Below are 20,982 nucleotides of genomic sequence, written 5' to 3' on the forward strand. Positions count from 1 at the left end.
ACTTTTTTCTACTTTTTTGAAGATTATTTGAAAAATTTTAAGAAGTATATGTTACTCTATTGACTTTCTAGCTGCGTTCCATCATTATATTGCTTTTAGTGCTTTCTCCAGGGATGAAGTATATATCCTTAACATTTTAGTGTAGTTAGGGTTAATATTGTACTACTTTACGTAAAATGTAGTTGCCTTGCTACCATGTAAGTCTAGTTACCCCTTCCCCTCCTTGATACTATTAAGTATGTTACATCTACGTACATTAAAAACTCACAAGAATATGTCGTATTTCTTGCCAAAATAGTCATATATATTTTAGAAATGAAAAGATCCAAGTATCGGGGCGCCTGGGTGGCTCAGTCGGTTAAGTGTGCGACTTCGGCTCAAGTCATGATCTCGCCGTTTGTGGGTTCGAGCCCTGCATCGGGCTCTGTGCTGACAGCTCAGAGCCTGCAGCCTGCTTCAGATTCAGTGTCTCCCTCTCTCTCTGCCCCTCCCCCACTCTCACTCTGCCTCCATCTCAAAAATAAATATTTTAAAAAATTAAAAAAAAAAAAAAGATCCAAGTATCCACTTGTTAACATTTCCCTTCATCCTGAAAAACTTTTATTGTTGACTGAGGATGCAGTTCTTCTAGAAATGAATTTCTTTTAATTTTAATTAACTTTAATTAATTCATAATTTTCTTTTATCTGAAATGTATTTATTTTGCCTTCATATTTGAAGGCTATTTGGGGTGTGTATAGAATTCCCTGTTTGTTTTCTTTTTTGTTCTGCTTTCCAGGGGTTTTCCTCTATTTCCTGACCTCCGTATTTTCTGGTGAACATCAGCAGTCATTTAAATCATTGCCCCTCTGTGTGTAACGTAATATGTGGTTTTTCTCTGGGAACTTTGATGATTTCTCCTTATGTCTGACTTACAACAGTTTAACTATGATGTCCCTCGCATTGTTTTCTTCATGTTTATCCTGCTTGGAGTTCACTGAGCTTCTTGGATTTGTAAATTTGTGTCTTTTAACAAAGTAAGAAACATTCTGACCATTATTTCTTCAAGTGCTTTCTTTGTCCCTTTCAGTCTTTCCTCTCTCTGTGATGTCAGATAGATACATGTCAAGAGTTTTTGGTATTGTGCCTGAAGTCCTTGAGACTCTGTTAATTTTTTTTCCTCATACTTTTATGTATCTGTTCTTTAGATAATTCCGACTGTTCTGTCTTGAATTTTACTGATTTCCCCCTCTCTCGTCCGCATCGTGTTTTTAGGGCTTAAATTCATTCATCCAACGAATTATTCTTTTTCAGAAATTGCCTTTTTAAGGTTTTAGAAATATTTTAAGACTTCCATCTTGTTCTTTTTTGTTTCTTTAAATAGTTTTTATTTCTCTGGTAAGATAATTGCTATCTTCTCCTTCACTGTGAGCATATTTTCTCTTACCTCATTAAGGATAGTTCTAAGTCCTCTTTTAAAATTCTTTTCTGCCAATTCCAACATCAAAATAGTCTATGGCTTGGTTTGCATTGTGGGTTTTTCTTTTGAGAATGGGTCACAGTTTCCTTTTTTCCCCCCTCTTTTCTCTTTTAGTATGTGGAGCAGTTTTGGATTATAACCTTGTATTGTTCCTTTCCACTGAATTTTGAGTCTCCTTCCTAATCTGCCTGTTTTGTTTTTTTTTTTTTCCTCCCTTCACTCTCCAGTGACTGCTGGCAAAAGTTGTTTTTTATATTTTTTCAGAGTTTAAATCTATTTTTTCAGGAAAAGCGGTCTGATATGAGCTTACTCCATCATAACAGCTGTATTTTTAATACGTATTTTGGAATGTGGAGAGCATTTATTCAAGAAAAAGGGGGATTTCTCTGGGCAGGCATGATGGGTTTTATGATGAGATTTTATTTTATAGTTTTCACCCCCCCTTATTTTCAAGTTTTTATTTAAAGTCCATATATACAGTGTAAATATGTAAATTCCATACAGAACATTCGGTGTAATATTAGTTTTAGGAGTAGAATTTAGTGATTCATCACTTAACATACAACACCCTGTGTTCATCACAAATGCCCCCCTAATCCCCATCACCATTTAAGTTTTTGATTGTTTGAAATACAGTATTGTTTTACTATTGAATTTCCAAGTTTAAAAAAGAAATTGTTTTTAAGCGTTAATACAAAACCGTTATAAGAAGGTCATTTCATTTCTAAGCCAGGTAGTTCCGAACCTTGGGTGATACTGAGCCCAGGGAACATTTTGTAATGTCTGGAGACATTTTTGATTATCACATCTGGGGTGGGAGTACTACTTGAATCTAGTGGGTAAAAACAGAGATACTGCTAAATAAACATCCTACAATGCAGAGAGCAGCCCCCGCAACAGAAAATGATCTGGTCCAAAATGGCAGTATTGCTGAGGTTGAGATACCCTGTCCTAAGCAAATTACGTGACTTACGCTACTTTTATAATGTTAACTTGCTGGATGGCTAAGGGGAATACCTTGTAAAATAAAACTTCTTTCATTATTAAGGTATTCTTACAGGGGTAGCTAGTTCTGTGCTAATGTTGTTTTTCCAGAATCACATGGATAAATGTAATTTAACTTGTCTTACCAAATCAGATATGTTTGTGGGTTTCCATAAAACAGACCCTTAACTGAGAGATGCTGTGGGGCGGGGTTTGAATGGGTGATGGGGATTAAGGAGGGTACTTGTGATAAACACTGTGTGTTCATTGCATGTAAGTGATGAATCACTCAATTATACTGTATGTTAACTAACTGGAATTGAAATAAAATGTTGAAACTGTGAAAAAAAAAACCCAGAGGGTGCTTTTGAAAGCCCCAAGCCTTTTTGGTATAACCATCCTTTTTACCTACCTTCACTGAATTTCGAGTTTTGCATTTTACCAGTAAATGTAATTCATTATGTCAAGTAAGTTGGGAGACTAGGGAAATCGTTAGTTTAGTGTTAAAATTTAAGGAAAGAAAAGATATCTGAAATATAAAGTTGGCTTGTGTATAATTGATTTTGTTTTTCTTAGTCTGCAGTAGGATAAAGATTTTGAAATGCCTCCCCCCGCCACCCCCCCAGACTCTAGCTAGAGCTGTATTTCCTTCTGTATATTTTTTCCATCTCTCAGTTAGGTTTGAAATGTAAATGATGTTGGGTTCTACAGTAGCACTTAAAAAGAAAATGAAAGGAAAAGCTACCATTTCTGTTTTTCCTGTGGTGGAATTATACATAACCTGACAAAGGCATTCTGTAGTAGTATTTATCTTCAAAAACATTTACAATTCTATTTTATTCAAATAGTGATGTAGGATTAAAATAATAAAAATTAGTTACATGAATCTCTTGGGAATCACTTGTCAGGCACACTTTGATCTTCTAGATCAGTGGCTCTCACTGTCATTATTCCCGGCTCGCAGAGCAGTGACAAGAAAGGAAAATAATGCTTTTTCTTTTTCCTTTTAAAGCTTGATTTCATACACCGTGAACAGAAGATAATTAAGAACGATACCAGCTTTTTATAGTGTAACCCACAAATAGTACTTTTCGCCAACAAAATAAAGCTCACAAATAGATTTAAAAAGTAAAGTTGTCTAAATGAAAATTAGTTTCTTTGAATGGGTCTCCGTCTCTATTTCATGTCATCATTAACACCCTTTCCTGGAGAGAGAAAACGAGTCCTGGTGTCTCCTTTAGTTCCTGAGGTTTTTTCTGGCCCAGTTGCCTTCATTTGTAGGACAAAATTAATACTCCCGGCATTTAAAACTGTTTTGAAGCAGTTTAACAGCTGGTGAGGTTAGGAAATAATTCATCTCTGTCAATTGCTTGTTACGGTGGTCTTCTGAAGAACACCTTTGACGAAAAGAGTCCTCGGTCTGCTTTTCAATTCCCTCCCCCCCTTCATTTCTGCTTTTCAAATGTTAAAAGCTTTAACATAGCTAATTTGACACGTTCACGTTCTTAAAGCTGTTGTGTTGGAGCATATCATTGAGTGCCACCCCTAAATTACACACTTCTGCTTTTTCTGGTCCAGCTTGTGTCTTCTTTTTTTAGTGTTGGAGGTTGGGAATGTAATGCTAATTTTGCCTTGTAGATTACGCCTTGCATGCACATTGGCACAGAATTTATAAGGGTCTTTGAGATCTTTCCCTCCCAACAGTGACCTCTGACTACCTGCTCTCCTTTTGCATCTTTCTTTTTTTAAAGTTTTTATTTAAATTCCAATTAGTTAACGTACAGTGTAATATTAGTTTCAGGTGTGCAATGTAGTGATTCAACACTTACAACCACACCCAGAGCTCATCACAACAAATGCTCTCTTTAATCCCCATCCCCTGTTTTCCCGATGCCCCCACCAACCTCCCCTCTGGTAACCATCAGTTTGTTCTCTGAGGTGAAGAGTCTGTTTCCTGGTTTGCCTCTTTCTTTTTTTTCTTTTTCCTTTTTGCTCTTTTTTTTTTTTTTCTTAAATTCACCACAATCAAGATAGCATACCTATCACCTACAAAGGAGATGTCCTTTGTGATCACTTCCTCCCACTTCTGTCTGCCCTGTCCCCCCCAAAATCCAGGCAACCCCTGATTGATCATCTTTGTGTCAGTATACATTTGTTCATTTTTGGGAATTTTATATATGTGGAGTAACTCAAGACGTGCTCTTTTTTTGTCTGCCTTATTTCAGTCAATATAATTCGTTTTTGACTCATTCATGTTTTTTTTAAATTGCTGAGAACTCCATTCTGTGGTAGGCTATAATTATATATATTTTATAAGTATATTAACATTTAGTGTAAATAATTTTTGTATTACTTAATACGTATTAGTATATTACAACTATAAAACATAGTTTACATATATCATCGATTCTTGCTGATATTTAGTCTTTGACACAGAGCTTCTAAATCCCTTGGAATTTCCTCGGTGATGGGAGCGTCTTCTGTTCTAACGAGGTGACTCCTGGTGGGCTGCTGGATGGGGACTGGTCCCTGGCAAGACCAAGCTTGAACTTCCAGCTCCAAGCACCATCCTCTGGAAAGGGGGGAGGGGCTGGAAATGGAGTCAGTAATTCATCATGCCTACTTGATGGTCTCCATAGAAACCCCTAAAGTACAAGGTTTGGAGAGCTTGCAGGTTGCTGAACACATGGAGGTGCTGGGAGAGTTCTGTGCCTGGAGAGGGCGAGAAGGCTTTGTGCCTCTTCCTTATACCTTGCCCTGAGTATCTCTTCATCTGGTTGTTAATCTGTATACTTTATTATATCCTTTATAATAAAATGGTAAATCTGAGCGTTGTCCCTTAGTTCTGTGAGCCATTCTAGCAAATTATGGAACCCCAGGAGGGGGTTCCGGGAACGCTGACAACCTGGAACTTGTGACAGGTGTCAGACATGAGGGCATTCTTGTGGGACTGAGCCCTTAACTTGTAGGATTTCCTTCTGACTCCAGACAGTGTCAGAATTGAATTGAATTGTAAGACACCCGGGTGGTGTGGGAAAACTCCCCACATATTGGGTGACCAGAAGCCAAGTGTTGTGTGAGAGTAAAGGAAAATACACCGTTTGTTTTCCCTGTAAACGTATGGATATTACCATTTTATTTAGCCATTCACTTGTTGATGGCCTCTGGGTTGTGTCTAGTTTTTGGCTCTTAGGAATAATGCTGTGATGAAAACTCGTGTGAGGTCTTTGTATGATCACAGGCCTTGGTTTCTCTTGGGTAGATCCCTAGATGTGGCATGGCTGGCGATTGTTTACCTTGAAGCAAAAATGAACATGCTAGACCTGCCAAACGATCTTTCCAAAGTGGTTGTAGTATTTACATTCTGTGTAGCAGTGCGTGCAAATTCCAGTTCTTCCCCTTCCTTGCCAACACTGCGTGTGGTCAGTCGTACAGACTTTAGCTCTTCTGTTGGTGGTAGCTAATTCTGGTTTAACTCACATTTCCCTGTGGCACCTTTTCATGTGCTCATCTGTCATCTTGTGTTTCCTCCTTGGTGGAGTATCTGTGCACATCTTTTGCTGGATTAAAAAAACTTTTTTATTATTGAATTTTGAGAATTCTTTATAAATTCTGATGATAAGCCCTGTAACAGATATATGATTTGAAAATATTTGAGATTATAAAGATTTGCATGCAGTTGTAAGAAAGAATACAGAGAGATCCTGCGTACCCTTTTCCCCAGTAGTAACATCTTGTAAAACTAGAGTACAGCGTCACCGCCAGGGTGTTGACAAGACGCAGGACATTCCCATTGCCACAAGGATCCTTCCTGTTGTCCTTTTTTCACCATGGTCCTTCCCTTATTAACCTCTGGCAGCCACTAATGTGTTTTCCATTTATGTAATTCTATTATTTCAAGGATGTTATACAGATGGAATTGTACAGTGTGTAAGCTTTTGAAATTGGCTTTTTTTTCTCATTCTCTGGAGACTCGTCAGTGTGTGCATATCCCTGGTTTATTCTTTCCTAATGCTGAGTAATAGTCCATGTCATGGATGTACCACTGTTTGTTCTATCACTTACCCATCAAAGGACATCTGGTTTATTTCCAGTTGTGGGCTATTATAAATAATGCTCTCATAAACACTTGTGTACAGTGAACAAGTAAACGTAAGTCTTCATTTCTCTAGCATAAATGTCCAGGTTTGCAATTGCCAGTTGTATGGTATTTGTATGTTTAGTTTTTTAAACAACTGCCAAACAGTTTTCCAGAGCGGTTGTACCATTTTATCTTACCACCTGCAATATATGAGTGATCCGCTTTTTCCACATCTTCACCAGCGTTTGGTGTTGTCACTATTTTTTTATTTTAGTAGTAATATCTCATTGTGTTTTTTTATTTTAAGTTTTATTTATTTTTGAGAGCGAGAGCACGTGTGCTAGTGGAGGACGGGCAGAGCGAGGGACAGAGAGAATCCTAAGCAGGCTCCGTGTTCTTAGCACAGAACCCGACGTGGGGCTGGAGCCCACAAACCCTGAGGTCATGACCCGAGCTGAAATCAAGAGTCAGCCGCTTAACCAGCTGAGCCACCCAGGCACCCCTCAGTGTGGTTTTAATTTGATTTTCCCTGATGGCTCACGATGTTGAACATCTTTCATGTACCTGTGGCTATCTATCTTCTTTACTGAAATGTCTCTTCATCTCTTTTGCCCATATTTTATTTGGATTCTTGCTTTTTTATGGTTGAGTTTGGGGATTCTTTATATATTCTAGATACTAGTCCTTTGTTGGATGTGTGGTTTGTGAATATTTTATCTCAGTGTGTGGCTTGTCTTTTCCTCCTTTTAACAGGGTCTTTCACAAAACAAAGGATTTTGATTTTTATTAAGTCAAAGATACAATTTTTTTTTTTAATGGAACATGATTTTGGTATTAGGTCTAGCAATTTTTTTTTGCCTAGCTTTAGATAGTGAAGATTTCCTCCTAAGTTTTTAAAAATCAAAATATAATTCACACGGCAGAATATTCACTCCTTTTAAAATGTACAATTCAGTAACATTAAGAACGTTCACAGTGTTGTGCAACCATCACTGCTGTCTAGTTCCAGAACTTTTTTATCACCCCAAACGGAAACTCTACGTTCATTAAGCAGTCACTCACTCCCCTCAGTCCCTAGCAAACACAGATCTGCTCTCTGTTTCTGTGATTGCCCTGTGGACATATGGACCATTCACTATATGGACATTTCATATAAATGAACTAAAAAAAAAAAACATGGCCTTTTTTTGTCTGGCTTCTTTCACTTAAGCATAATCTTTTTAAGGTTCACCCATGTTGTAGAATAAATCAGTACTTCAGTCCTTCTCATGGGAAACAATATTCTATTATATAGATATAGTACACAGTTGACCCTTGATCAATATTATGGGTTTGCACTGTGTGCATCAGTGGATTTTTTTATAGTACAGTAGTGTAAATGTATTTTCTCTTCCTTATGATTTTCTTTAAAAAAATTTTTTTTAACGTTTATTTATTTTTGAGACAGAGACAGAGCATGAACAGGGGAGAGGCAGAGAGAGAGGGAGACACAGAATCTGAAACAGGCTCCAGGCTCTGAGCTGTCAGCACAGAGCCCAACACGGAGCTCGAACTCACGGACCGTGAGATCATGACCTGAGCCGAAGTCGGACGCTTAACCGACCAAGCCACCCAGGCGCCCCCTTATGATTTTCTTAATAACTGTTTCCTTTCTCTAGCTTGCTTTATTGTAAGAATACAGTATGTAATACATATAATATACAAAATATGTGTTATGTTGTTAACATTGACTACCTTATGCGTAAGGCTTCTGGTCAACAGTAGGCTATTGATAGTTAAGTTTTTGGGGAGTCAAAAGTTATCTGCAGATTTTCAGCTGCATGGGAGTCAGTGCCTCAAACCCTCCTGGTGTTCAAAGGTCAACTGTATTTTCTTTACCAATTCATCATCAGTGGTGGCCGTTTGTATTTCCAGTTTTTGACATTTATGAAAAGGATGCTATGAACATTTGTGTATAAGTTTTTGTGTGGACCTACTTTCAATTATCTTGGGCATGTGCCTAGAAATAGAATTTCTGGGTCAAATGGTAACTGTATATTTAATCATTTCTAGAACTCCAGGTTGTTTTCTAAAGTGGCTACATATTTTACATACCTACCTACAGTGTATGAGAATTCTGATTTCTTCACATCCTTGTTCTTTCTTTTTAAAGTTTTACAGTTTTTCATTTACATTTGAGTCCTTGATTCGTTTTGAGTTAATTTTTTATGAGGTGTAAGACTTAGAGCTGGTTTTGGGTTTTTTTTTTTTTTTCTGTTTTAATGTCAAATTGTCCCACCACCATTTGTTGAAAAGACCTCTTTCTTCCACTGAATTGCTTTTGTACCTTTGTCAAAGATCAGTTGGGTATATTTGTATGGGACTATTTTTTGATCATTTTTTTCTTTTGAGAACTTCTTTTAGATCTGCTGGTGACAAATGATTTTTGTTTCTCCTCATCTGGAATGTCTTGCCTTCCCCATCACTCCTGGAGGATATTTTCACTGGTTATAAGATTCTGGGTCAAGAATTCTTTTCTCTCAGCACCTGGAAAATATTGTGCTACTTCTTTTGGGCCTCCCTGGTTTCTGATGAGAAATCTGCTCTCATTTGAATTGCTTTTTTTTCCCCTATAGGTTTTGTTTTTCTCTGGCTGCTTTCAGGAATTTCTCTTTGACTTTAGCTTTCTAAACTTTAATTATGATGTGTCTTGGCATAGAATTTCTTTGGGTTCATCTGTTTGGTGTTTGCTCAGCTTCTTGAATTGGTAAATTTGTGGTCTCTTGCTGCATTTCGTCAGTTTCAGCCTTTCCTTCTTTGAGTACGTTTTCAGCCCTAGCCCCGTCTTTCTCCTCTCCTTTAAGATTCTGATGAAATAAGTGTTAGATCTTTTGTGAAGTCCCACAGGTCCCTGGGTCTCTGTTCTTTTTCTTTTGTTCTTTTGTGTTTTGTTTTTTTTTTTTTTTTTTGATTCAGTTTTCCCTGTGTTGTTCATACTGGATAATTTGTATTATTCTGTCTTTAAGTTCACCCATGACTTCCTGTGTTTCCTCCATTTTGCTATTGAGCCCATCCACTGAGCTTTTTATTTTCGTTGTTATTTCATTTTCACTCCTTTATATCTTCCGTTTCTTTGCTGAGACTTTCTGTTTCTTTGATGAGGTTTCTGTCCTGTCGTTTTGTTCCAAGTATGTTTATAATTGCTTATTGAAGCGTTTTTATCAGGGTTGTTTAAAATCTTTGTCAGATAATTCTAACCTCTCTGTCATCTCGGTGTGGGCATTTATTGACTGTCTTTAAACATTCTTAGGAACTTCCTGGTTCTTGGTATAATGAGTGATTTTTGTTTGAAACCTGGACAGTTGGGTATTAGGTTTTGAGACTCTAGATGTTACTAGATCTAGAACCAGCTTTTAGCCAGCTTTCTTCGACCCTGCTATGGCCGGGGAAGAGGAGGGGAGATGCCACCTAATTATTGCCAGGTGGAGATAGAAGTCTTCTTCCCTCGGCCTCCTCATTCCTGCTGGCTCTTCGCATGGTCTCCAGTGACACTGTGATGAATGTGGCCTTATTGCTGGTGGGTTACGGTGAAAGTCCTGACTCTCCACTAGACCTCTTCTGATACCAACCACCCCAGCAGGTAAGGCAGAGATGGAAGTCTGGGCTCTCCATGTGGTCTCCACTGACACCATGGAGGTGAGAGAACTTGTCATCAGGTGGTGGCTCCCGACTTGGCTTTCTCTGATATCACACAACTGGGGCGTTGGAGCACTTTGTAACGGCCTCACATGAGTGGAAGTCTGGGCTCCCCACTTGGTCTTTTTGGAGTGGGTGGGGCCAATGATTTTTTCCTGTGGTGTTCGGCTGGTGTTGAGTGATTACCGTCTTACATTTTTCGGTCTTACTAGGTTTCCTCTTTTCTCATCCTTTGACGAGAGAGTGCTGACTTGTTGGGGCTTTCTTTGGTCTGTGCCCATTAATGGCTCCAGATTGCTGGCTTCCTCAGCGCTAAGTCTGGGATACATAAGGCAAGAAGAAAACCCAGGGAATTCGCTGCTGTGTTGTTCTTTACGTCTAGAACTCCTTAGCTGGTCTGCCTTCTCCTCTCCATCTTGTTAGAATCTTCTCATTTTGTATGTTATGTCCTGAGTTTTTAGTTGTACTTATCATGAGGCATAGGAAAGGTATGTCTACTCATTTTCCCAGGAGTGGAAGTTGCCTCTGTTATTGTAAGTTAACAGCAGATCTGGGGCATCATTTCCTATTAGTACGTGTATTGCATACTTAATCTTTTGTTTAAATTATGCATTGTATTTCATTTTATGAATGTGCCATGATTTTTTTTACCAGTCCCCTGCTGATGGACGTTTCGGTTCTTTTTAATCTTTTGCTCTTACAAGCAGTGCTTTAGTGAATAACTCCATGTATATGCATCGGTTTGCATGTGTTCCAGCCTAGCTAAAAGATAACTTCCTGTCTTATCATCTGGATCTTCTTAGACAAGATAGAAGAGTCAGTGTCTCCTAAAGTAAATCAGGAGAATTTCATTTTAGACAGATATCCTTGTGAAAAAGTCACTCCTTGTACGATGTGTGCTTAGAGCTACTTTCCCACAGTTGACACACTGATTCTAGTTCTGAGCTGGTGATGGACACAGGACAGAGGCAGCTCCTTTTCCTTACAGCAGCCCTCAGATATTCAATGCTGAGTGTCTCTGGGACCTTCACCTTCTGTGCTCCAGCCTAAAAACTTTGTGTCATTTTAGCCATTTGGCTGTGGTATGATACTCTGAGTGAGACGTGGTTTGTTGAAGATGGTTTTTTTTTTTTTCTTAACACTTGAGCATCTAAAGGGAAATGGAATACCGTAATCCATTATGTGGGCTAATGGTTGCTATCGACAAACTGACAAAAAAAAAAAAAATTGGGGGAAAGCCCTGTTACCGTCTGAGTTGTATTCCCAGCGACCCCTGTAATGCCTTCCTTGCATTACAGATGGATGAGTGCATTTATAAATCAGTGAATTAACGAATACTGAGCTTACTCTTGAATGAAACCCCCAATTTTCTTTCATGCACCCTTCTACTTCTAATTCTATGCTTGTATGGTTGATTTGGAGGACAGCAGCAGGACCTTGCTTTTGTCCCTGTTACACTTGATGTCGTCAGTGCCCTTCAGTCTTCTAACATTTTCAGATCATTGTGGATACTAAGTGTGTCTTTGCATGTATTGTTTCTCCCTCAACACCACGCCATCTGTACTCATCTGAGTATTTAAATGGGATATATGGTGCTCACATTCATATAAAATATTCATAAGATATTTTTTTGAAAAGGTAACTTCCTGGAGGTAGAGTTGCTGGGTCAAAGGGTAGGTGTATTTTATATTCTGATAGATAATGCTATATGGGCTTCCACAAAGATTGTCTGCGTGAATCACCTTAAGTGTCGTCTATGTAGACAGCACTCCTGCTCGTACGAGACAGAGCCCAAAAGAAGGTTAATTTGAAGCACTAGACCTGCGTATGCAACTCTGATGTCATCTGATGGGACCTTCCGGTTTTGTGTTCAAAAAATTTTCATGTAAAATGATCTAAAATAGGAGGAAAACACTTATTTGGATCAGTAATCCTGCCTCATAGAGGTCTTTGTGTAGTTGCTATGTATATAGTATTTTCGGTATCTGGTTTTATAATACCTCATTTTACCCAAGTAAACTTATATTTTCTCTAGTAGCCTTCTCCGTGGATATTAAACTCTCATTTGGGTCTGAATTATGCTCTTGTGGCTGATGATGTTAAGCAGCACATCAATTAAGGGATTTCTCTCAATTTAATGGGTCATTCAAATTCACAGGCATCTCTCCTGCTTTGATTGTCACTGTTAACTAGTTTATTGTTATGATTTTCAACCCACCATTCTCGAAGGGATTTTTTTTGTATTTCTGATTAAATTAACAAGAGTGATGGATGAACTGCTACTTTTATAATTTTTTACTGAATCATAATTGACAGAGAATACTACATTAGTTTCAGTTATACAAGATAGTGATTCAGTATTTTTATACAGGACAAAAGAATGCCATGATAGGTCTAGTCACCATCTGTCACCATACAAAGTTGTTGCAATATTACTGACTGTATTCCTTATGCTGTACCTTACATCTCTGTGATTTTTTTTTTTTTACTACAAAGAAGTTTGTACCCCTTGATCTAACCCTTCACCCATTTGCCTTCCCACCTCCCCCTGCCCGCAGCAACTGCCAGTTGTATCTAGGATTCTGTTTCTGTTTGCTTTTATTTGTTTTCGTTTTTTTAGATTCTACACATAAGTGAAATCAGACAGCATTTGTCTTTGTCTGACTGATTTAACTTAGCGTAATACCCTCCAGGTCCATCGATGTTGTGTGCGTGGCAAGATCCCATTCTTTTCTATGGCCGAGTAATATTCACGTGTGTGTATCACATCTTCTTTATCCATTCGTCTGTTGGTGGACACTTAGGTTGCTTCCATATCTTGGCTACTGTAGGGATACACATGTACTTTTATCATTTTGGATGTCGTCCTGCTGTGTGCAGGTAATGGATACTCTTCGTCTGGTTTCTTTTACTCAACACAACGTCCATGTTGTGTATATCAGTAGTTTATTCTTTTTTTCTTTTTTTCTTTTTTTTATTGCTGTGCAGTATTGTATAGTACGAATAGGTCACAACTTGTTGAGCTACTTTGCTGTAGAATGGATTGTCTCAGCTTTTGGTTATTCTGAATAAGGATGCTAGGCACATTTTTGTGCATGCCATTTGGTGAACATATCATGCTGTCTCTTTTAATAGCAAGCAGAATTGTTTTAATCTCACAAAACTGCCGAATTTATTCCTTATCTTGCTTACTTTCCCATACTTACCTTTCCCTGAGGTGGTAATCTCTTAAACTCCATTCGAGGCAGAAGGCTTTGGTTTGGGATCATGAGCATAGTAGTGGCAAGGAAACGATATTTGGTATGTCACTGCTGGAGGGCAGGTTAGATGTGGCATGCGACCCCTCATCTGCATAGAATTCGGTAGGAATATCTGTTCCTCAAAATCGGTATTTGACCTTCTCTCAGACAAAGTCTAAGTCTGTCTCCTAAGGTAAATCAGGAGATTTCATTTTAGGCAGATGTCACTGTGATATGGCGGAAGATAACTACTGTTTCCAACTCCAGTGCTTGTCGTATTCCCGGTCTTTGAAGCCCTCCCCTAATCACCAGCAGGAGGGTCCCAGTCCCCAGTGGCTCGTCCATGTGGCCTGTTACTGCCAGGCTGCCTCACTTAAGACCATTTGCTGCCTTTGTTAGAATTACCACTAACTGTATCATGCATGTAGGGTACAGTATGCACGTGCATTTCTTTTGAACACAGACTTATGTGTAGTAATTACAGTTAATAGTGGGTATTCGTTTTCTTTAGTCAATTTATATGCTGTAATTTGGGAACTGTTGCTAGTGACTAAGAAATTTTACCTTCCATGGTAGCTTTCATCTGTGATATTTGGAGATATTTGAATGGCTAATCATCAAAGTATTAGTAAATAGCTTTTACTGTATCACCTGGTTGAAACCATGGTTATTTAGTATAATTTTTGAATTAAAATAATTTTTCATTTGATCATATTCTGAGACCCTTAAGATATAGATTAACACTGCAATCTCCCCCCCCCACCGTGATTTATATATATTACCAAACATGATTTATATGTAATTCATTCAGTATTATTTCCTTTTTCTAACAAAATGGCCTTTTCCTTGTGTTTAAAATGTAAAAAATTATCCTATTTTTTTCTTTCTGTTCTCAAAAATCCACTGTGGGTGCTATCGCTTTTGCTGATACACAGCTTTATCAGGTATGACTCCTAAGTGTCATGTTGGACTCTACAGATATGTTGTTGAAATTTCCAGGGGAAAAACTGCAGATTGACTTTTCTACGTTCGTTTGATCAGTATTTGTGAATATCTCATGAAAATTACTGGCCTTTAAGGTTTAGAGTCGGCTACGTATCAGAAACAACTTTGCCAAATTTATCACGCCTAATATTCCAAAAAGGAGTTTCAAGTGTTTTCTTCAAAAATATTATGGATATTTTTCTCTGGCTTTCTTCATCATTAATCTGTGTAGGCTTCTTTGAGTTTTTCTTGTTTATATGTTGTATATGTTTGTATACTTGTTAGTGTTATTCTTAACATATATGATTTTTACAACTGATACATATTTCTAACCAGATTTTTTTCCAAACTGTGTTCCATGAAATACATTAATCTGAGATGCTAAGTAGACTGGGACAAAAAATATTGTAAGATATGTTTATTCTATCCCTCTTTGAAAGATTCACAGTACACATCAGCATATTAAAGGTTCTGGTGTTAAGCGGTAAAGAAATGTGCTTCCCTTTGTTTATCTCAGCATCTTCTAGAAATACTTGAGTGTGGAGCACTTCCTAACACACTGGGTGTTCTGGGGACACCTGGGGACCTCCTGCAAAGAACTTAGTGGAGCCGTCTGTCCCTGTAGTGTTTTAACACTTCAGACAATAGTGACTAAATTGATTAAATTTCCAAGACATTAAAGCACTTAGCTGAATTGTATTTGGGTCATATTTTGTAGAAATTACGTTTTGAAGTACAGCATTGATTTTTTTTTTCCCCGTATCCTCTTTCAGTACTTTTGTCGACCTTTAAAAATTTGTAAAACTGCTGTTGGAAATGCTGCCTTTTTGTAGGAAAGAGGTATTTTTTGGCTGCTGTTGTCATTGCTTGCTTAATTGTTTCTCTACTGTAAGAATTTGCTTTTATCCTTAAAAAAACACGTTTACCATTTCAGATAGCGTGACACAGGAAAGGAGGCCTCCCAAACTTGCCTTTATGTCAAGAGGTGTTGCGGACAAAGGTTCATCCAGTCATAATAAACCAAAGGCTACAGGTATGGATCAGTAGGCTACGGTTCTTAGATATTTACACGCTATCTGATTTGCCATAGCATTGAAAAAAGGTTGAAAGGTTTTACTCCTCAGTGTACGTGTAGGCTCTCTTCTTCCCAACGTGTTTAGTATTTTACCAAAAATTGTTTATAGATGCTCTTGCTAAAGCCAAGAGTTCCCAGCCTTTTTTTAGGCGATGAAAAGTTTTCCGGGAGGACCTTGTTGTCTTTTGTTGGTTTCTGTCAGCTGGTTTTTGGAAGCCCCTACCTGTGACATTTGAACCTCGAGTTTAGAGTCGCAACTGTACAGAAGAACCATATCTGGATAATGTTAGATGGGATAAAGCATATCGGGAGTAATTATGTGGATTTTGCTAACAAAATGTGGCACAAGTTAAATTCCAAACTGCTAAGCAAGAATTTTTGTCTCTCTTCCAGAAACTCCCTCACAATGCATGTGGAGTTCTTCGCGTTTTTCTTTGGCTTCCACATATTTTATAGTTTTAAAGGATGGTAGTTCTACAAGCGAAACAGCTCATTTAAAAAGCTGTGAGAATGTTTGTTAACTCAGATGTGGGTTAGGAGAAGAATATTGTTTCCTCAGTTATCTGGTGAACAAAACTTGTCTTGGCCCGTTTTAAAGGAAATTGTATTTTAGGAAGTATTTTATGTGACCCTGGACCTGGGGCGACTTAGGATTAAATAGGACACACACGTAATAGTTATCTTTTAAGTCAACCTGTAGATCTAGATAGGATAGCTCACACGTGTTATTCTCACTTAAATATAAATAGCCTACAGATTTTCTGAAGACATGTGCATTACTTGTGTTGTAGCAGATCTTAGTTAAAAGCATAAAGTATAGAGCTATCTGCTTTAAATTGAAAAGTTAAAATCAGATTTTTTTATGGTTTCTGGAGACCCCCCTGGTCGCACTTACAGCATTTCTTCTTAGTACTGAGGCAGGGTAATGCCTTGAAAGGTCTGTAATGTGGCCACACTCACTCTTTCTTACGTTAATAAATCTAATATAGAAAAAAATAATTCTGCTTCCTGTTTTCAAAGACGTGAAGCAGTGAAGCAAGGAATTTGATGACCGAGAATTCCCAACTGTTTAAACTTTATATTTTTTAAACTTAATTTGTGCATTGATTTAGGTCTACAACATTTAAAGATCACTTTCTTCCGAAAGGAACTGTTTTAAATTAACAGGTTACATTTGGGAACTAACAGGTTCATCAGGGGAAATTGGGGAATGGTGCTGTTGACATTTGGAAATAAACCATAGTACATGAAGTAATTTTTAAAAGCAGTTGGTCTTAAAAAAAAGAAATAGCAGGCTTTTCTTTTAAACTTATTCCTGTTCCCCTCCTCTATTGATTCTTGGGTGGAAGAGTTTTTTGACATTGCCAAAATGGTTACCAAATTTTTAAAAGTTGAAGACGCTAATAAAATACATTGCGTTTGTATACATCTATTGCTTTCTTAAGCAATTGTTAACATCATATGTATGTTAATTTCTCTTAGGGAAAAACTTTCACACCATATTGACTTTATTTTTAAAAGAAACTTTTCTTGATCCATAGGACCTACCTCAGACCCTGGAAATAGAAACAGATCTGAATTATTTTATACCTTAAATGGATCTTCTGTTGACTCACAACCACAATCCAAATCAAAAAACACATGGTACATTGATGAAGGTAATCTGTAGTTTTAGTGTTCTTTATTATATTGATCCTGTCCGTTTAGCTCGTCAGAAAAAAATGGCTTTTTCACCAGTGTATATAGTTTTGGAAACAGAATGAGTAGAACATTCTTTATTAATATGGCTGAACTAAAATATTGTACACAATTTGAACTGCACTGCTGTTAAGACTAATACAGCATTCAGAAAATGTATTAGTAGCTCATTCTCTTCCCTTACCTGATCTTTAGGGTGGATTTCTAGAATCAGTGGAATCATTTAAAAACTTTTCTGTCTCGTCTTTCTGTGTCTCTTTTAAAAACACTCCCTTTTCGGGGCGCCTGGGTGGTGCAGTCGGTTAAGCGTCCGACTTCAGCCAGGTCACGATCTCGCGGTCCGTGAGTTTGAGCCCCGCATCAGGCTCTGGGCTGATGGCTCAGAGCCTGGAGCCTGTTTCTGATTCTGTGTCTCCCTCTCTCTCTGCCCCTCCCCCGTTCATGCTCTGTCTCTCTCTGTCCCAAAAATAAGTAAACGTTGAAAAAAAAAAATTTAAAAAAGCACTCCCTTTTTGCTTTCCCTTGGTTCAGGGACATCATTTTTTTTCGGGTTTATTATTTACTTAGTTCTTCCCTTCAACAAATATTTATTGAGTGCCTACTATGTGCCAGACACTCTTCTAGGCACAGAGGCTATAACGGTGAGGGAGGAATAGACATACATGGTCCTTGCCCATTTGGAATTTATGATCAAGTTGTTGAAATAGGCGTTAATCAGACCATCACAGAAACAGAGCATTGCAATCATGATGAGTGCAGTGAAGGTACTTGATACTGTGAGAGTCTATTAAAGGTGGATTTTACTTATAGGGACTCAGAGATGTTTCTCTGAGGAAGCAGCATGAGCTTAAGTTTACCAGAGGAGTGGGAGATAACACAGCGAAAGGGGACAAAGAACCTTTTCGGCGGACAGGATGGCGTATCTAAAGGCGTCATGGAAAAATGGAGCCTGTGTTTGCTGAAGGCTAAAAAGAGCCAGAGTAGCTAGACCAAAGAGAGAGGCAGAACATTTTATGAGAAAGGCAAACAGGGCCAGGGCATGTGGAGCCTGGTGTGCTCTATTTAAAGGAAAAGAGGAAGCCACGGAAGGATTTTCAGCAAGGGGTGACATGACCAAGTTTGCCTTTTGAACATCATTCTGGCTGCAGGGTAGACAGTGGCTCGAAGCAGGGACCATGTGGCTACAAGGGCACCGCTGAAGGTTGTTGCAGGGTCAGAAATAGATTCCAGCAGCTAGGGTGAGGGGGGGGGAGGGGATGGCGGGGGGCGGGGGGAGGGGATGGTGTAGGAGATATTTAGGAAGTGACTTGAGGAGACTCACAGACGCACTGAGAATGAGAGCTGGGGAATAGGAGGTGTCAGTGATACCCCTGGTTTCCCGGCTTGCAGGCTTTGCGAATTGTAGAGGAAGGTGATGAATTTGATTTTGAGTATGTTGAGCCCCAGGGGCCCCTTAAACTTCCCAGACATGATTTGTCAAATAGACAGTTGGATATATAGGTCTGTGCTGAGAAGAGTTACGAGCTCTCTGGAGACGTACATCTGCAGGTTGCCCTCACATATTTGGTGATTAAAGTTTGTGAATAGTGTCACCTGAGGGGAGGGTGTGGGTTAAGACTGAACCCTGAGGAATGTAGTGGCTGGGAGGAGGAGAAGTCTTCAAAGGAGACAGAAGAAACCACCAGAGGGAGGTGAGGAAAATCAGGAAGTTGTTGGGTCAAGAAGTCATGGAGCTGGCAGCCTTGAATGCTCCTGAGAGGGCAAGTAAGGCGAAGATCACACAAATATCTGCTGCATTTAGCCAACGGAAGCCATGGTGACCTCGGTTACGCTTCTGTGGAGTGAGGAAATGGAGACGTGAAGTTTGGGCTTCATCCTGGACTCCGCTCTCTCATGAGTCACGTCCAGCCGTCACGGAGTTTTCTGGATCTCCTTCTCTTCGGTATCAATAGACTCTTTCCCGTTTTCTTCATTTCTGCAGCCACTGCCTCCGTTCAAATCCTTTTTTGCTGTCTAGTTAATATAACGGCCTTCCACCTGGTTTGTCTACCTCAGCCTTGTTCCTTCTGAATCGATTCTGAACAATAATAACCATCCTCGCCACCGTCTTTGTGGTCACTACCACCATCACCACTGCGGCCGACGTTTCTTGACGACTTATTACGCCAGGCATTGTGTTACACCCTTTATATGCATTATTTTGTCCTCATAATAACGTTATGAGGTAGGTATTTTTACTTTCTCTTTTGTTACAGTGGCTAAATATCTTGCCCAAGGCCACACAGCTAGTGTTAGTGGCGCGGGTCTTCCAACCCAAGTCTGTGTCACACCTGACGCTTTTGATCACTACACTATGTTTCTCTTCACATTGCTCTTCGACTGCTTTTTCTGAAGATATCTCTGCTCAAGTCTCTCCTTTGGTTCATGTCTGTTAATTTTTCCCTAGCCCTTGGGAGGTAAAAATGCGGATTCCTTAGTTTGGCCTGCCCGGACCCTTCATGGCATAACGTCTTAGTCGTCTCTCATTTGTCGTGCACTCCTGCTCCCGCCATGCTTGGAGTGGGGCCATTTTGGAATGTGCCATACTTTCTCTTTTCTTGGCGCCTGTTGTTCCTCTTGCCTGGAAATCCTTCTTCCTATTCCTCCCACTCCATGCTTTGGCTTACTTCTGTCCATCTGTTCAATCTCAGCTTGGGTATTATTTTCTCCTGGAAGCCTTTCCTGTCTCTCCTAGGTTAGGTGAGGTGCCATCGTAACTGTTTGTCGCCTATCTCCTCTGCCAGACTGGAGTTCCAAGTGCCTCGCACAGGGCTTGGCACGCGGTACGTCTAGGAACTATGTGCAAATGAAATGAAAATAAGAATTTAAGAGTACTGTAGAACTCTGTAGTGACTTTTTAGCTATCGTATGGATTATCCACAAATGTAGCAGTCCAAGCCCACTGTCAACATCACTTGGGCTTAGATACTCACACGGGAAATGACTTGAGTGAGCTCTTAGATTTTGTCTTCTCCGTGCCTTCATTTCTACCTGAGTAGGGTGTTGTGAAGCTAGGCACTCACAGGGCCTCATCAATCCCCAAGACTTCTTCCTAGCCACAGAGCAGGAATCTTCCTTAAATGATGCCTCCCCAGGAGATTGTCTCTTGACAGACTGCTTTTGTTAAGGTCTGGCCCTTTTGTTAACAGTTGTTAGCTCTCTCAAAAACCTTGGGAGTGTCCAAACAACAAGGGTCTTACTGGCAGCGTCTTAGGGTGAGTCACAGCCCTGCTGGCTTCTGCATGTGCATGGCCCATCCAGAGTGGTTAGGGCACAGCCCGGCTCTCTCACGCTGTTGTTCCTCGTAGCCTCGTGAATGCTTTTCCTACGAGCTTGTTTCTTTCTAGGGAACGGAAACTGGTGCAAGCTGGGGTTTGTCATAATCTAGGTAACATTGATTCTTCAGGTTTATGCTATAATTGTATCCTTAGACAGTTTCTGTGGTGTGAGAGAATATTTTTAACTTCTTGATTCTAGTCTAACATTGTATAATAAGTTTATATAAGAATATTGATCCTAAGTGGGATATGTAAAGTGATGAAATCTACGTGGAGTAGGCCTTCATCCTTAAATTAGAAAATAGAAGTGATTTCAGTGTGAAAAGAATATTTCTTTTCTATCATTAATTTCATTTGTACATTTAAAAAGCTTTTTTTTCAGGGCATCTGGGTGGCTCAGTCAGTTAACTGTCTGACTTTGGCTCAGGTCACGATCTCGCGGTTTGTGGGTTCGAGCCCCGCATCAGGCT

The 20,982-nt window shown here is 39.2% G+C and overlaps 1 protein-coding gene across 5 annotated transcripts in view; it reads left to right on the forward strand.

Annotated features, from left to right (window-relative positions):
* The window catches only part of CYLD (CYLD lysine 63 deubiquitinase), a 69,753-nt gene that overhangs the window by 21,426 nt on the left and 27,345 nt on the right, over positions 1–20,982 (forward strand). For 4 of the 5 annotated variants that reach the window (XM_047078395.1, XM_047078396.1, XM_047078399.1 and 1 more), the window contains 2 exons: positions 15,357–15,455; positions 17,039–17,155. The exons of the other annotated variant lie outside the window; for it this stretch is intronic. In XM_047078395.1, the coding sequence (XP_046934351.1) occupies positions 15,357–15,455; positions 17,039–17,155 (216 nt within the window). The remainder of the gene's footprint in view (positions 1–15,356; positions 15,456–17,038; positions 17,156–20,982) is intronic. 5 annotated transcript variants of the gene reach the window in all.

This window comes from Lynx rufus, unplaced genomic scaffold, assembly GCF_022079265.1.
Source record: "Lynx rufus isolate CCGP_SWC_20201006 ecotype Redwood Valley unplaced genomic scaffold, mLynRuf1.p SCAF_16, whole genome shotgun sequence".
Lineage (NCBI taxonomy): Eukaryota > Metazoa > Chordata > Mammalia > Carnivora > Felidae > Lynx > Lynx rufus.